General features: G+C 39.6%; 1 protein-coding gene across 1 annotated transcript in view; it reads right to left on the reverse strand.

Moving 5' to 3' along the window:
• Positions 1 to 10,135, reverse strand: part of unc5a (unc-5 netrin receptor A) — a 579,623-nt gene extending 569,488 nt beyond the window's left edge. Inside the window, exon 1 of the mRNA XM_043704227.1 lies at positions 8,079 to 10,135. Within this exon, the coding sequence (XP_043560162.1) occupies positions 8,079 to 8,166 (88 nt within the window). The 5' untranslated portion in view covers positions 8,167 to 10,135. The remainder of the gene's footprint in view (positions 1 to 8,078) is intronic.
• Positions 10,136 to 17,606: the final 7,471 nt, after the last annotated feature.

A 17,606-nucleotide genomic window follows, 5' to 3' on the forward strand; every position in this document is an offset into this window, starting at 1 on the left:
CTCGCTGGTGTTCATTTATACTGGGACAACACATCCATCCTGGGACAGGCTAAGCAAAGACATGCCAGAGAATTCCTACAGGCCTGGCACTCCAACCACAACGCCATAAACAAACACATAAATATAGATGCCATCTATCAACCCCTCAGAAACGAACAGGAAATGACATCACCACAAACCCCAGGAACTCCATCCAGGAGAAAGATATAAATAGAAAGCAGGAGACAACGGCTTCACTTCACTTGGAGGTCGCCACTGATGATGTTACCTAGCCAGGTAATGAAACGTCTGGATATCAAACCTACAGCTCAGCGAGAAAACCTACACCCTAAACCTCAACCTGAGCTAAAAACCTTCACAAACCTTGCAAAAAAGATATGGAGTGTCAACAAACTAGTTAGTTACTTCCAGAATCTAGAAAACATCAAATGTACTCAATGTCTCATCATGCAGGTATAACAACAGTTCCACTTTATATTATGATTTATGTTCCTTTGAATTTTCACACCAAAATAGAGTGTTTAGAACCTTCAAAACACCCCTCACCCAGTCATTCCCATTTTGAATCAAAAATCAGACCATTTCAATGATGAGTCACAAACGTCTTGGTATAAGAGTAGAGTAAAAAATCTATAACTTCAAATGTTGAACTGCACTGATCATTTGACCAATATTTTATTCCATCTACTTTCTAATAAATGCTACTGACTCTGATCGAACCCTTCCATCTTTGGGTTCTTTACTTTGTGCTTATGGTTAAAAATCAAATGCTGTATTTGTTCTCAATTACTATAGTACATCCCTGATTCAAACAAAGATTTCAGCACTTGATGAAATAATTACTTTTCAATATACTTATTCAAATTTAGGTACTAAAATCACTTACTTTTTAAAAAGGCATTATTTTTGAAACTGATCACTCAAATTGGAGCCACCCAACCAAATGCTAGATTCAATCTATTTAAATAATTGAGAAAAACAGGGAAACAGAGACCACTGGCAGACAGAACATTACACTTGAACGCCAGGAAAAGTTGAAGACTGGTTCACGTTTTTCCTGTCTAATCCAAAATGTTATTTTTAACAAGCTTGGCATTTAGTTAAAAGTGTGAGGTCACAAAACCAAAGAGCTTTGATGTTCACACATTTTGACTTCGAGATGATTGGGCCAACATATAATACAGGGAAAGTAGAAATTTAAAAAAAGGCTCATCAGGAAACAGAACTCGAACACTTCTTTTTACATAGATACAGTCCACATTGTGAGAAGGTTGACAAAAACCAGCAAAAACCTCAAAATAAAAGGGCTGTGCTACTATATAAGCAGAAAATCAGTGACTTTACCAGGATGGAAAAAAAGGCAACAGCCAAACCAAGTGTCCCAACAGCCAGCTGCTGCTTTGTGTAAAAAGCATAACTCTCAGTTGTATCGATCTCCAAAACCATTGGGAGTATTCACAAGTAACCACATTTGCTCCATGAAACCTGGCTAACATAACTTTCATATATCTTTCTCATTTTGTCATTTGCAGTTCACCTTCCATTTTCACAGATCTGTTCATAGCAGCATTTACTTACTGGAATTGCAGACCTTTCATACTCTTCAGTGAAGCAGCTGAGAACTCCATGTTATTTCACAATTATGAATTCTTGCAGAAAAACACTGGCATGTTATTGTAAAGACTTGCTTTTTACAACTGTTTTGAAACCCAAGAATTTGCAAGAAAGACTGTATTGAAAGTGAGGAATTTGATACCTGTTGTGAACCTGGTTTCTATAGCTGCTGTTTCTAGTAATCCAAGGACAGGTGAAACCAAGAGGCCAAACAAAGTTCTCCATCTGCCAATATGGTTGATCATCAGGTAGTGCTAATAATTTGGGATGTGAACACAGAAGCTAGTTCAAACCAGAAGAGCAACCAGATCTTCCAAACACTTAGTTCTCTGCAGTAAGCTACTTTAAAGAAATCACGTGGAGGTGATAGTGTAGGACTGGGGTGGACAAAGTCTGAAAAATCACAAAATACCAGGTTATAGTTCAACAGGTTTATTTGAAATCGCAAGATTTCTGACCCCTGCTCCTTCCTCAGGCAGGCAGCGTGACTTTTGACTTTGAAGAAAGTCAGCTTAGTTTTCCTTCAGCAGATGATACAAGTTGTGACTCTGAAATGGATAGGTCACAGCCACCTTTGTGCTTTTTGCAAATCAGTGGAAGCATTTGGAAAGAGGTCAAGAAGGAACATTCAGATCAGCAAGAACCAACCCAATAGATTGTGTGAATGACAAATGAAATGGTTTCCCTAGTTTTCCCTCTAAACATTTTAGTTTTTACCTTGTTTATGTGCATTTTTTTTTGGTGGGGGGGGGGGTTAAAAGAGGATTAGTTTTAATTTGTAGAGTTTAATTTAGTACTGTTTACCTGCAGCTAGAGTCTAATGACAAAAAAAAAATTAGAAATAAACGTAGAAATCTAGTCTATGCTTTCTATCAACCTGGGTCTGAAAAATCAGTTTGGGGATATTACACATTTCTTTAAAAATGTTAACTTTTGTGATTACAAACTGAATAGAAGGTTTAATGTCAAGTGTGCTGCCCGATTGAGTGGTAACACTATAAAGGGATAGATCTCAAAACAATTAAGTCAAAGGAAGAGACCAATGTTATTTTGAAGAGTAATTCTTCGAAAACTTGTTACAGTTGGAGGTCCAGAGCACTCCATTTATAACAGGTGCATCATTTTAGCAAATGCTCTGACTATGAAAACAACAAAACATCTTTAGAACTGATCACTGGAGAGCAGTGCAAGGTGAGTAAAACTGAAATGTCAAAACCTTTACTTTCATCTCCTCATTCAAAAAGAAAAAAAAAAGTAATTGAACCCATACAGAAATAACCTCCAGGCCTATCCACATTTATTGCAAGAATACCAGCTGCAAAGTTCCCCTTCTTTGAATTACATACTATCCTCACTTGGTACAATTATTAGGTATTTTCCCCTCCCCCTTGCTGGTTCAGAAACTTCTATCACCATTCCTAAATAGTACTGTGGGTGTACTTACGGGAGATGGAGTGCAGCAGTTCAAAAAGCTGTCTTATCATTACCTTCACAGTGAATTAGGGATGGAAACAAAAGCTGGGTTTTGCCATTCCATGTTGTGAAATAATAATAAATAAAGTGCTGTAGTGAGGTGACTTCTCACATTAAATACATGGGTTGGTGAGCATTTGTGAATCAGCAAGATGTTTTGGAACAGGGAATTTTGTATCGGGAAGTCTAAAATCACACAAACAGCAGTTGAATTTACATGTGAATTAGATATTATTGGGCAAAGACCAATGGCTTGCTTCCAATGAAGTAGATCCCTAAGGGTCATTTCAAAAAAGGATTTTTACAAGTCATCAAAAACAAAAGGTGGATGCATTTCACAGCCTTTTAGCTGCTGTGTCGAAGGATGGCACTCAAAATCCAGTGCCATCCTCCACAGAACAAGTAGGCTTCAAAAGTCTGTGTGTAGCAATGTGTGGCACCCTCAGAGACATCCTTCCTTTTGACTATAATTGAGAATCAATGTAATTTAGGGCTAAAGATTGGCAACTAGATTTGAGAATGTATGGAGAGCAGCATTATTTATATGTTGTTACCCTCCCACCTATTATTCCTGGAGGCATAGAAATTAAATTGCATGCCAATGCTATAAAAGCCCAAGCAGTGCCAAGTGGTCTGAAAAGAGGTCTCACGTGGTTTATTTTGTCATATGGTCTGGAGCCATAGTAGGATATGATTAAAACATTACGCTTTCACTTTTACAAGTGGTTAGTAGTGGCTACCTTACAAATATGTAACCTTAATTGCCCAGACCTGAATAAAGAATAATGTATAGATATAGATAACGATGTAGGTTCAGTTGCTGTCAAATATATGACCATGTAAATTGTATTTTCTTCAAAAAGGCAAAACATAATTGGTATGAATATTGCTTTATAATATTTGTCACTGCAGTTAAGTAGTTCTATCAATTGTATTTAGCAAGGTTGAGGGCGGAAAAGAGAAAAGAGGGGAGGGGGGGCCAAGTGGGATTTAGAATGTACACATTTCCTCTGTTCATTATATGTAACACTTAGTGATTTAACTAGGAATCAGGGGATCTCTTCTCTCTCCCACCCCCAAGACATTAAATAGATGGGATGGAGTTCATTGAAAGCAGAAGGGTTTTTTTTGGAAAATCTTCCATGGGATGTGAACATCTTCGGCAGGTCCAGTATTTGTTGCCCACCACTAATAGAACTGAAAAGGACCCAAGAGGTCAGAGAGCCCATAGGCCAGATCAGGCAATGATGGCAGATTTCCTTCCTTAAAAATAATAGGAACTAATTAAAAACAATGAACAGTTCTCATTATAGACAGTAGCTTTACATTTCAGATTTTGAAAGTTAATTCACACCATGCAGAGATCTGAACTCTGAGCCTCTAGATAACTACTCCACAGACTTTAACACAATGCTGCTATCTCCACCAGTGATGAGGCAAGTGGAATTTCGTCTCCTTAATCTTCTTACACTTGGTGCGTGATCAAGATATAATTGCTAAATATGACTGCTTGTCTTCAAAAGGCTATTAGCATGTTATTCAGAGGCCACATAAAGAAATGTCCCTGTTCTGGAAACTAATTTTCACCTCCTAATCACTAAAGAACCAAGAAGAATGTCTCCATAAGCCTCTGGATCACCCAGTGGATGCTTGTTCCAGCTAGTGATATATTGTGCTACACAAATAGGAAAACCTCTGTGCAGAAAGTTAGAATTTAATTTATTTTACATTGTGAAAGCCACAAGTTCACATGACTAATGTAACACCAAGCCTGCACATTCCGACCAAATGATCTCCATACCCATGTTTGCCAAAAACACATTTAGGTGCCCTTTAAAAAATAGAACAATACAGCATACGCCCTTCAGCCCTCAACACTGTACCTACCTTTTAGCCTACTCTAAGATCAAACTGACCCCCACACCCTTCATTTTACCATGTGCCTATCGAAGAGTCGCTCATATGTCCCTAAACGTATCTGACTCTACTATCACTGCTGGCAGTGCATTCCACGCACCCACCACTCTGTAAGGAACCTACCTCTGATATCTTCCCTAAACCTTCCACCAATCACCTTAAAATTATGCCCCCTCATGATAGCCATTTCGCCCTGGGAAAAAGACTCTGGCTATCCATTCTATGGCTATGCCTCTCATCATCTTGTGCACCTCTATCAACTCACTTCTCATCCTTCTTCATTCCAATGAGAAAAGCCCGAGGTCCCTCAACCTTTCATTACAAGACCTGCCTTCCAGTCAAGGTAGCAAGCTAGTAAATCTCCTCTGCACCTTCGCAAAAGCTTCCATATCCTTCCTATAAGGAAGTGGCCAAAACTGAACACAATATTCCAAGTGTTGTCTAGCCATGGCTTTACAGAGTTGCAGCATAACCTGGCGGCTCTTAAACTCAATCCCCCTGCTAATGAAAGCCAACACACCAGACGCCTCCTTTTATTTTTTAGTATAGAAGTTACTTCACAGCTTATAGCTGATTTGTATGATCAAAGACTTCAATTAAATTCAAATTGCATAAGAACTATTTCAGTCTCAGTTTTAAACAGAAGATTTGGAACCAATGAAAGAAACGTGTTGCAGAAAAATCAGGGTGAGGGGGTGGAGAGAAAGATTCCCCTTAATCCCTCAAACACATTTGCAACGTTATAAAGGCAGCAGGAAGATTTTACATGTTTGATAATCTCCAAATTGCAAGAGTATATTTTCTTTTACAGCAAAAAAGTTGCACTAAGAATAATTCCTTTGTTTAACATGTTTCCTCCGGACTATGTATTGGAGATGTTTCCAAATCCCATCCCAGGTGGTTCACAATAGATCCCCCTCAAACCGGATTTTAACTGTAAAGTTCTCCAGCAAGATACAATCACACTTCAGACTGACATACCACACCCCGGTGAATCGTTTCTTCCATTTGCACTTAAACAAATGCTGCAGTTCAAACTTTCAGATTGTCCTACAATAAAATCATTCAAAAGTACTTGACATGACTAAGCTTTCAAAATAAATGTTCGGAAAATGACACTGACAATATTTAATATTGAACACTAAGTGGAACATGGAAAACAAGACTGTAAAACAGTTGTTTTCAAAGATTAAAAAAAACTCTCGCAAAAAAAAAGAACTATCACTGTCCTATTTGGTAAACCAAATAAACTAATTCCGCCACATCCAATTCCTTTTCCTTGGCCAGTATTGTGAAGGCTACACAGTTTTGTTACATACTGTGTAAAGAATACAAAGTGAATGGCATTGTGCCTTGAAACAGGAATACACTTTTTTTTCCCCTACGTAGACTACAAGAGTTCGAGCTCAATCAATTCTAATCGAACTTTCGATGTGCTACCGACGTGACACATCCTTACATATACATTTAGCCCAATATCACCCTGGACGAAATGTACTTAACTATTAAAAACCGGGATAACAAAACTGCTAAGCTGTGACAAAACAAATTGACAGGGCATTTCAACGTCCTTGAAATGGACAAGCTCAGCCGTGCATTTCTTCAGAGAGGGGGGAAAACGTCAAGGAAAGGAGTGACAGTTGCGCCGAGGATTAGGTATTTCTGTCTGTTGACCAGTTTCTGGAAAAGCTGACTAGTATTCCTAAATAATTCAGAAACAACATTTAGAAGGAATCCAGTCATAGATTTGGTGACATCTTCGAGGTCACCACTAAAACATGGTCCGGTAAAGGTTTATTTCTAGAAAGCGAATTCACGTTTAAACCCAATTTCCCATTTAAAACAAACCTCAACTTTCACATTAGCCAACTGCAGTCAAAAGGAGCCATCCCTGGGCTGTTCCAGTAAATCAACTTGGACTTGGGTTTAAAGAACTTATCTTTCAGTCTGTGTGAAAGTGACATTTCTCCCATCCTTGCCCAGGCAAATACTCCATAAATAGAAATTTGTCCCGGGGCACGGATCTCCCGTCTCCCTTCACCGTCCGTTACGGACGAGCCCAAGTACCCTGCAAGCACTGAAGGCGCTCACTAGTTATTATAACTATTACGTATCTCTGTTTACAATATTAATTTGTGCATGATAAATGACATCGGTTACAAAAAAGGTAGTAACGATACAGAAAACATTTATTTCTTCAATGTTCCCAAAAACTCAACTGATCAGGTCACATCTGGTCATCACCATCTTGGCTCTTGTATTATGGCCCCGGTTTCCTCCCATTCCCCTCTTGTGCTCATATCCAATATTGTTCTCAAGTTACGTGAATGACTACAACAGAAGCCAAGCCCCAGTACAGCCCAATAAATAATAGATAAAAATCAACCATTTGTTCATCCTTCATCACGCATTTTATGCATCGCCACTGTTGCGGTCTGATTTCTAAAGCTCATTCCACTTAAGATAGCAAAGTTTAACATAGGGGAAAAAAATGAAACGATTCAGTGTTGGTAGAGGATGAAACGGCATTGTTTTCTGAATAGATGTTTTACATCGCTCACCAGTTATACTTACCCACATGCACGTTACATTGCACATAACTGAATAAAAGCTACCTATATGTGGTTATATTATCACAACCCGATTGGTAAAATAAGTTCAAGTCCTTGATTAGGTATAAATATGTACCGACCACCCGGGCGAGGGAAATCATTAATCACTGCTTTAATAAAATGTTATGGCCCGCTGCAGGAAGGAACGTTTTCAGAAGGTCAGTTTGCACCGTTTAACTTCTTCCCGAAGTTATCGAATTAAGGACTGCGTTCGGGAAAAACAACGGTGCTTCAGACAACGAACCTGTGTAGGTAGCCGGGTTTACCCTCCCCCAGGAACAACAACCCGTACAGCATCCAAAATAAAACTGGCAGAGAGATGTACTATTGACCTGACAGCATCATTAAAGCGGTCATTTCTCACTATTACGATTATATAAGTTACCGTGAGCACAATTGCAAAGCAAAGTTATCTTTTCTCCACTAAACGTTAATCCAGCAGCATTGTCTTTGTTTCCTTACCTTGACAGACGGCTTGCAAATAGAGTGTACATGAGATGAGAAAGTTTATCATTCCCAGGCTATTGCATAACGCCCGTGGAAATGGCATTCCGTTTGAGTGTCGTATCCGCGCCCAGTGCTCCACAATTTAAACTGCACTCTCCTGTGTGGAGTGTAATTTCTGGACAATCTCGGCAAATAAGACTGTCCTACCCACCTCACCACCATCAGGCAACACACATGTATAACACATTCAGCAGCTTGTCAGAACAGAGCCGCACAGATTCAGGCTTAACCAAGCCGCTATTACACGGGGAAAATAAGCGTCTATTTTTGCTGTAGACAGAGTAGAAGCAAGTTCGAGTGACTGCTTACCACTCTTTCGCATACATTTCTGTTCTGCAACTAGATTCCCCGTTTATTAGATACCGCGAGTGCTTGTGTTCATTGCAGAGCTATTAACGAGGTATGCCGCAAAACCAGGCACAGATTTCCTGACCGCACCTTTGCACGCTGTTGGTTTAAGGCGTTTTCTTCCACCTGTGGTGTTCTTAAGTGTTATAATCGGCAGAACTCACCAGAAAACATGATTGTGTTATGTTACTGGGAGTGGGTACCAACTGCGGGGTATTCAAATCACTGAATTGAGAAGTGACTTGAAGGTATCTTCCAGAACACTTCCACGCTGGATGACCGCTCCACTCTTTGATGTTCACCAGATACTTCCGCTGTCAAAATTGGGAGATACTGCTGGAAACGGCAAGTATATTCAACGGCGCTGTCAAAATTCAACACTTTTTAAAACAAAAGGATGGTCTCTTGGTCACACATAATGTCCAACCTTGTTTATTCGCCTGGTTTCAGTTTGACAATAACCTGGGACGAAAGCAACATGTTTCACGTTAACCTACACCCAAATTATGGCCAGGTTGCGGTTAATTATCGCGTACGGAGCTGTGGCAATACCAGAGACATACTCCGGTTTAGTGTTCAGAGAGGGAATTGGATTGCAAGAACCAAATCGCAACTTCGCCAGTAAATCAACAGAGGGCTGCCGCTAATGATGCTTTTAAAGAATTTCCAGATTAATAATTAAATGTGATAGGTGTTTCTCAGCCCAATTTGTGAAATGAGAATGCAGTTCGAAAACTGTTTACATTAAAAATCCTCGATGAAAATCACGGGAAAAGCCGTGAATTAAAACTGACATTCATTTCATCTCTTCATGCTTTTATACGATATAAAACATTCTTCGGTGACTTGCACAACAATTTAACAATTGAAAACATAAACATTTCGCTGGTATTTAAGATTTACGTTTCTTCAAATTGTCTGAAGGACACTATTTATACATTGAGTTTTTAAAAAAAGACATAGTCCCAATGGTTTTAGAATTTGAACCGCACATTTTAAAGCCCTGAAGATATTGCTCCAAGCAGCTCTTCCCAAATAACATCCACTTCCCAGGTGTACACATGCTCTTAACAAGCTCCGCAAATGTTGACCAATACTTTCTGGTTGCTCCGGAGGGAACCTGGAACCTTCAATAGTTTCTCCCTCGCCCCTTATAAGCGAACATTATGAAACAGGGGAAAATATTAGTTTGAACGGACACAAGATCGAGTCTGCTTTTACCTATTCACGATCACATCCTCACGCTCTAAAGTGACAATCAAACAGCAAGCTGCATTTTTGGTGGTGTTGGTTGAAGGAAGTTAATTGACAAAGCAATGCCTATTTACTGTCTGATTCAAACATGTTCCCTCCGTTCTGTGCTTTTAAAAAGAACATTCCCTCTCAGTACCGTGTTGAAGGAACAACTTAAGAGAAAGTTATCAAGTCCGTTTTTCGGAGGGTCTCTGGCGCTACCACTGCTTCCAAGGGGTCCAGGTTCATAAATCCACCTGCCCCAGACGTGTGTCAAAACATGTCTGAAAAGGTTATTTGAAAATACTTAGCAAAACTGTTGTAGACTTGATTTCATAAACCATGGCTCATTTGTAGGCGTTCTAACAGGTGGTTCAATTTAATAATGACTGAAAATGTTTTTTTTAAAGAAATAAAGCTTGCCCAATAGCAAAACAAGATCTATTTAAGAAGTGAACCTTTGTTCAGTACTTACAAAAATCAATAGAACTTATACTGGCAAAATAATAAATAATTTCCTTTTGAATGGTAAATATAAACTGAATATTTGGTAAGCAATGTGCAACTTAAATATGTAAAATAATCACGGTTGTACCAGAACATAGGTCTCCTCTCTCATTAGAGGTTACTTTAACCTGAGTATCACCATGCCTCAGGGAGGAGGAAGGGTTGAGAAGGAGAGTCCTTCATGATAATCTCAGTCATTGAACCCATGCTTTGACATTATCCTACACTGTAAACCAGCTAACTAAAATACTGAAGAGGTGATGACCATTTCAGGGATTGCAGCCAGAAGTGTAGAGTATGGAGGTTGAATTAGTGAAACCTAAGAGTCATTTGTAGAAGATCCCAGTGAGGAAGTGCGGGAGTTTAAAAACATTGCGGCATAGTGGCTCACAGCACCTGGGACCAAGCTTCAACTGCCACCTTGGTTGACTGTTTGGGCTGGCTTCCATAGTCCCAAGATGCGTAGGTTAAATGGATTGACCATGCTAAATTGCCTGTAATGTTCAGGAATGTGCAAGCTAGGTGGATTAGCTATGTGAAATGTGGGTTCCAAAAATAGGTGGGGACGGGCTGTGTCTGGGCGGGATGCTCTTCAGAGGTTCGGTGCAGACTCGAAGGGCCAAATGGCCTCTTTCTGCACAACAGGGATTCTTTGATTCTATGAAAGATCATAATTTTAATTCATGATTGGTTAAATGTTGCACTGAAAAAGCTTTTCTTCAGAGAAATATCAAAACTCTCAGCTGTCAATTACTTGAAGGCAAGTAATTACAGTAATTGAACATTTTATTTCCATTTCTTATCTTTACCCCATTCTGCTTTTAGAATTCATAGGTCCTGTAGATTTTATTAATTGGAAGTGAAATCTCCAGTTGGGGAAAAAAAAAGCAAGAACAAAGCAGTACCAAGTACGGTTGCTTGGAATTTCACAGAAAGACTAAAACCACTTAGAGTTTTTGAAGGGGAGAAAGGGAAGGTAGCTTAATTGGACATGAAACGTTTATGAATGCATTTTTTTTCCTGACGTGACAGATTCATATTATTTTGGCATAGTTAAAAAAAGATTGCTTGCTGAAAAGTCCAGTGTAAAATTATATATCAATATTAAAAACTCCAAGGCCAGACATTTATCCAGAATACATTAGATATAGTTGAAGCAATGATATCCTGCGGACAATATTGCTGAATCTCTTCAGAATGCAGCAACACACCTTCAGGATGCGAAAGGATTAGGATTCTGTTTGTGAGCAAACTATTTAAATTAGCCATCTTGTAAAGTAAACTGCAAGAAAATAACTAGGAAAGCATGCACTGAACTTATTTGCAATTTAATGCTAATCGTTCATGCAAAATAATAGCTCAGTAATGTTTTAAATAGAAAATTGGTTTCTTCCCATCATTGTCATACTGACAACAGTTATTGGTATGTTGCATCTGACTTGATTATTTAAAACCTAGTTCAACCATGTCCAAGGTATTATTATATTACTGTCTATAAGATTATCTTATATCTATCTTTTTCTTTACTCCTATACATACAATAAATAGCAGATTAACTTGTCTAAATTATCAACCTTCTATGCATGTTGTAAGTGAAAACTAAAGAGAAGATAAGTCTTTAAGTGAGAACTGTTGCATCAACACCAACCACTGGTGCAATGGTAAACACCATTTGCTGTGTAGTTCAGAAATACAGAGTTGGAGCATTCCAGACTGAATTGCTGATAAAAGTAGTAAACTGTCATGGTTAATTAGATAAGGGCATTGAGGACCGATATTCACCTTCAGAACTTATTGTCACCACACTCAAAATGTTAACTCTGCTTTCTTCCCATAGATACCACCAGACCTGCTGAGTTTCACCAGCAATTGCTGGTTTTGTTTCAGATTTCCAGCATACACAGTTCTTAGTTTTATTAAATTGAAGGGACATATGCTTATCTGATCTTTGGACTAAGGATAGAATATAATCAGAGGGATGTTGAAGTCTGGATAGCATTGGCAAAAAAGTCATTTGACGATGTCTCCATCTCTCTGGTGGTTTATGTTTCCACCTCTGTGTGCCGTCTCTCTTGCTCTCAATTTCAATCTTACCATTTCTCACTGTTGTTGTTTCTCTCAGTATCTTTCTGTGTTTTAATTTTTTCAATTACTCTCCTTAAATTCTCTCTAGCTCTTGGAATAGAATCATGTAAGATCGAGATTTGGTTTAGTAAAATCATGGATACCAGTGCATTATAATGTTTTATTACAGTTTCATATTTCAGGTAAACATTTATATCAACAGTGTTTACTGCTTCATAGATTTGTGAATAAGCATTCTATCATTACTCCATAATCCTAAAATTTTCAAAATCCAGAAAGGATTTGGTCCCAAGCATTCCAGATTTGTGTTTGGTTTCAGTAAGAGAGGATTATAGACCTGTGTTAACTACAATCTAACGTGAACAGCTTTTTTAACAGGGAGAAAAAAATAACTACGGGCTGAAAAATATGTTCTAAAAATGAAACTACTCTCTGCCTGCAATGTAATATCTGGTTTGCAGTGTGTTTAGTTGCTTTCCCAACATCATGATTTGAGAATACACTTATATACAGGATAGGCAGTACTCAAAATTGGGAGATTGCCCATCATATTTAAATTGGCAATTTAAATTTCAGTAGTCCAATCAATTTCAATAAACATGCTGACTACAATAATGGTTTGAACACAGATAAAATTCTGGTAGGTTACTCCTTTCTTTCATTGTTTCTTTGTCAGGACAGGTTTAAAGGCTGCTGTTGGGTTCAGCATCAGACTTTAGCAGTTCAGGCCATTCAAAGGTGTGTGAGTTGCTCTCAGTGTTGGGTTTGATTTCATAGTCACCTGTAAGTGTTACAAGCCCAGAGGTTGCAGGCATATGTTTTGAATGACTGCTTCATCTGCAGTGCAGTATATGTGTTTGCAGCAAGATGGAGATAGTAGTCTCGGTGGGAAATACTAATGTTCAATGAGTAGGAAGAGGGGGTAAATGAGGAGAAAGAGAAGGCCAAATGATTGGGAACAAGAGCCATCTGAATTCATAGACATTGCTCAAACTGCACAGAATGAAATGGTGCTGAGGGCAGGATACAACAGAGGAATGCTAGAAGACTCCAAGCACCTAGTCATATCTATAAGGTGAGAATGACTTGCTCAAAGATGTTGAAGACAGTGCCAGAGGACTCAGGCTGTTAAGATGCACAGTCATATGGCATGCTTAGTGGGGAGATTGCCTTCAACTACATGAGAGTGGCATTCAATAACAATCACCATGAAGGTAATAGTTGGCCTGAATGTCTTTGTGATTGAATCCTTTCTGCTGTATGTGGTGCACTCAGTGGAATAAAACTGTCTATTGCCTATTACTATGTACAGGTTTTTATTGAGGCATTGGTTAGATGAATTAGGTGATACATAGCCTTTACTATGAACAACACTGCCAAGCAGAAAGAGCTGGAGGTTTGGGCCAAAAGCAAGCTTCTCAAATGTTCAGGGTGTGATTGACTGCACATAAGTGCCATCAAGGCACCGGAAGGACAGCTCTGCATGTTTATCAACAGGAAGGGTTACTCTTCAATAAATATGTAATTTGTGTATGACCATCAGCAAAGAATCCTGAGCAGCAGTTATGACACCTATATTTTGAGGTACAGTCCAGTACCAGTTGTGTTTTCCATTAACACTAAGAAGTTTGGTACCACTGTGTGTCAATAGTGTAACAGCATCACTGATCTAAAAGCAACATTGTCATTTACAGTTAAAAAAAGATACACTACTTGTTTTTCAAGTTGCAAACTTCTCCTGATATTATAATCATATAAAAATATGCAACTTTCATTTCAAGGTAAAATACTTGGCTCCTTACATGATCAATGCTGTTTTCACAATCGCCATTAGTGAGGCTTACCTTTAGTTCCAGAATTATTAACTGAATTCAAATTCCCGTAGTTGCTCTGATGGGATTTAAACCCATGCCCCAGAGAATTAGCTGGGCCTCAGGATTACTGTTCCAATAGCATTATCACTACACCATGATTTCACCACCCTCTAGGGCCCATTGTGTAATCAGCCCATCATCCCCTACAATTGCTGGCCAGCAACTCACCGAGTGGCACTAATTGGGCTAATAGCATTTCATTGGGTGTTCTGGATCAGTAATCTGAGAGTATTCCTGCTTTTTGGAGGAAATTTCAGAGCACATGCCCTTAGCAGTTGAAGGCATAGCCAGTATTTGTGGAGTGATTGAAATGGAGTGAGTGCTGATGTCAAGAGACTAGGATTAGAAGGGCATTGATATATTATCTAAAATCAGAGTCATCACTCATTGAGATCTCCACAAAACACCAGAGCTCTTGGTAGCAATGTTTGGTCTAGGCAGAGGAGGATATGTAGATCTTCTCCTCCAGTGGGGAAATTCACTGTTTCCTAAAGCGGGTCACCATATTCATTATAGCAGTTCTGAAAAGCAATAGGAAGTGGCCAGGTAGGAGAGGAAGTGTGCTGGAGAAAAATGTCAGAAGTGGGAGAGAAATACCAATATTGGTCTCAAGTGAGGGAAATCTCATTGGCACATTGAAGTTACAGGAGGTATTGTTGTCCAATTTTTTTCTTTGTTCTTTGTCACAAACTGACCAATTTCAGTTGAGAAGAAAAAAAGATAATCTTCAGAATATTTTATAATTTAATGCAAACAGCATTTTAAAAATTATATGTATAGATTTCCTTTTAGTTACATAGAATAAGTTTCATTCAAAATGCTACCTATATTTAATAACATAACTTGAACAACTCTTGTTTCACCTTTTTAGCCAAACATCTCATTGTACTTTTATTACAATTGCTTGATATATAGAAGGTAAAGCTATTTACAGTCGGCAATAATGTGAAGAACTGTATGAACTGATTGCATCAAAATATTGAAGCGTTTCAAGATTGATATTAAAAAAATATTTTTTATTTCAAAATTGTAACTTTCTTCTGATCTGACTGGTAGCTGGTAGTGATAATGAGAAGTGCTCTACCTTTTCTCTATTCAGGCTTACTGTTGAATTTGACCAAAATTTGGATACATGTCAATTTCAGAGAGTTTCATGAAGGGTTTCTTTCCATGGGCTCAAATGAGTTACCTCACAATTCTCTCAGCGTGCATCATTATCGATGCACCACACTTCTATAGCACCCTTCTCAGCAATGCTGAAGTACTTGCCACTGCCAGGACCTCCTGGCATTCCCACTATAGACTCCATAATTGAAACCGAGCCATATATCACACTAAGTGCTGCCAGGCAGAGCTATCTTTTGCAATGCATGTAGATGGAGGGGGACAAAGTGCAATGCTTCTGAGAGCACATATGGGCACTTCATTGAAAATACAAGCTCACATTCTGCCACTACAAGGATTACCCATCTTTAGTGTCACCCATTTTAGAAATCTGCTCAAGGGGGTGCTAATCTTTCCCTAACACTCAACATAGCATGCCATCTCCTTATTGTTCAATGTGGTTGCATCACATGCTTGAAAGCCTTCCAATGATTGAAAACATCCACTGAAATACCACGGCAGAGCAAGTGAAGAAAAATAAACCAACATAGTCCCAACTGAACATAGAATATTGAAAAGTTAAACAGTAGTTTAGGCCCTTCGGCCCTCGATGTTGTGCCGTCCTGTGAAATTAATCTGATGCCCATCTAACCTACTCTATTCCATTATTATCCATATGTATTATCCAATGACTATTTAAATGCCCTTAACTTTGGCGAGTCTACTACTGTTGCAGGCAGGCCGTTCAATGCCCCTACTACACCCTGAATAAAGAAACTACCACTGATATCTGTCCTAAATCTATCACCCCTCAATTTAAAGCAATGTCCCCTCATGTTATCCTTCACCATCTGAGAAAAAAGGCTCTCACTGACTACCCTGTCTAACCCTCTGATTATCTTATATGTCTCAATTAAGTCACCTCTCAATCTCCTCTCTCCAACGAAAACACACTCAGTTCCATCAGACTTTCCTCATAAGGCCCTCCTTCCATACCAGGCAACAGCCTAATAAATCTCCTCTGAACCCTTTCCAAAGTTTCCACATCCTTCCTATAATGCGGTGACCAGAACTGTAAGCAATACTCCAGGTGCAGCCATACCAATGTCTTGTACAGCTGAAGCATGACTTCATGGCTCCAAAACTCAATCCCCCTACCAATAAACACCCACACACCATATGCCTTCTTAACAACCCTATTAATCTGGATGGCAACTTTCTGGGATTTATGCATCTGGACACCGAGGTCTCTCTGTTCATCTACACTGCCAAGAATTTTACCATTAGCCCAGTATTCTGCATTCCTGCTACTTCTTCTGAAGTGCTGAAAATGTGTTGCTGGAAAAGCGCAGCAGGTCAGGCAGCATACAGGAGCAGGAGAATCAACATTTCGGGCATGATTCCTTCTTCAGGAATGAGGAAAGTGTGCCAAGCAGGCTAAGATAAAAGGTAGGGAGGAGAGACTTGGGGGAAGGGTGTTGGAAATGCGATAGGTGGAAGGAGGTTAAGGTGAGGGTGATAGGCCGGAGTGGGGGTGGGGACGGAGAGGTCAGGAAGAAGATTGCAGGTTAGGAAGGCAATGCTGAGAATAACAGAGTCATCAGCCATGGATGGAACTGAAACGAGGTGGGGGAGAGGAAATTAGGAAACTGGAGAAATCTGAGTTCATCCCTTGTGGTTGGAGGGTTCCTAGGCGGAAGATGAGGCGCTCTTCCTCCAACCGTTGTGTTGCTATGGTCTGGCGATGGAGGAGTCCAAGGACCTGCATGTCCTTGGTGGAGAGGGAGGGGGAGTTGAAGTGTTGAGCCATAGGGTGGTTGGGTTTGTTGGTCCGGGTGTCCCAGAGGTGTTCTCTGAAACGTTCCGCAAGTAGGCGGCCTGTCTCCCCAATATAGAGGAGGCCACATTGGGTGCACCCTAATATAGAGGAGGCCACATTGGGTTCACTTCTTCTGAAGTGAACTAGCTCACACTTTTCCACATTAAACTCCATTTGCCACTTCTCAGCCCAGCTTTGCATCTTATCTCTGTCCCACTGTAACCCACAACATCCTTCGGCACTATCCACAACTCTGTCTACCTCAGTGTCATCCGCAAACTTACTAACACATCCTTCTAGGCCCACATCCAGATCATTTATAAAAAAGACAAACAGCAGCAGCACCAAAGCAGATCTTGCAGCACACCACTGGAAACTGAGTTCCAGGATGAACATTTCCCATCAGCTGCCACTCTCTGTCTTCTGGGCACAAATTACTTCTGGGGACAAATAGGGACCACTTGCCCTTTCAGCAACAACAAATTTACAGCCAATGAGTGATCACTGCATCCA

The sequence above is a fragment of the Chiloscyllium plagiosum genome, chromosome 14 (assembly GCF_004010195.1).
Source record: "Chiloscyllium plagiosum isolate BGI_BamShark_2017 chromosome 14, ASM401019v2, whole genome shotgun sequence".
Classification (NCBI taxonomy): domain Eukaryota; kingdom Metazoa; phylum Chordata; class Chondrichthyes; order Orectolobiformes; family Hemiscylliidae; genus Chiloscyllium; species Chiloscyllium plagiosum.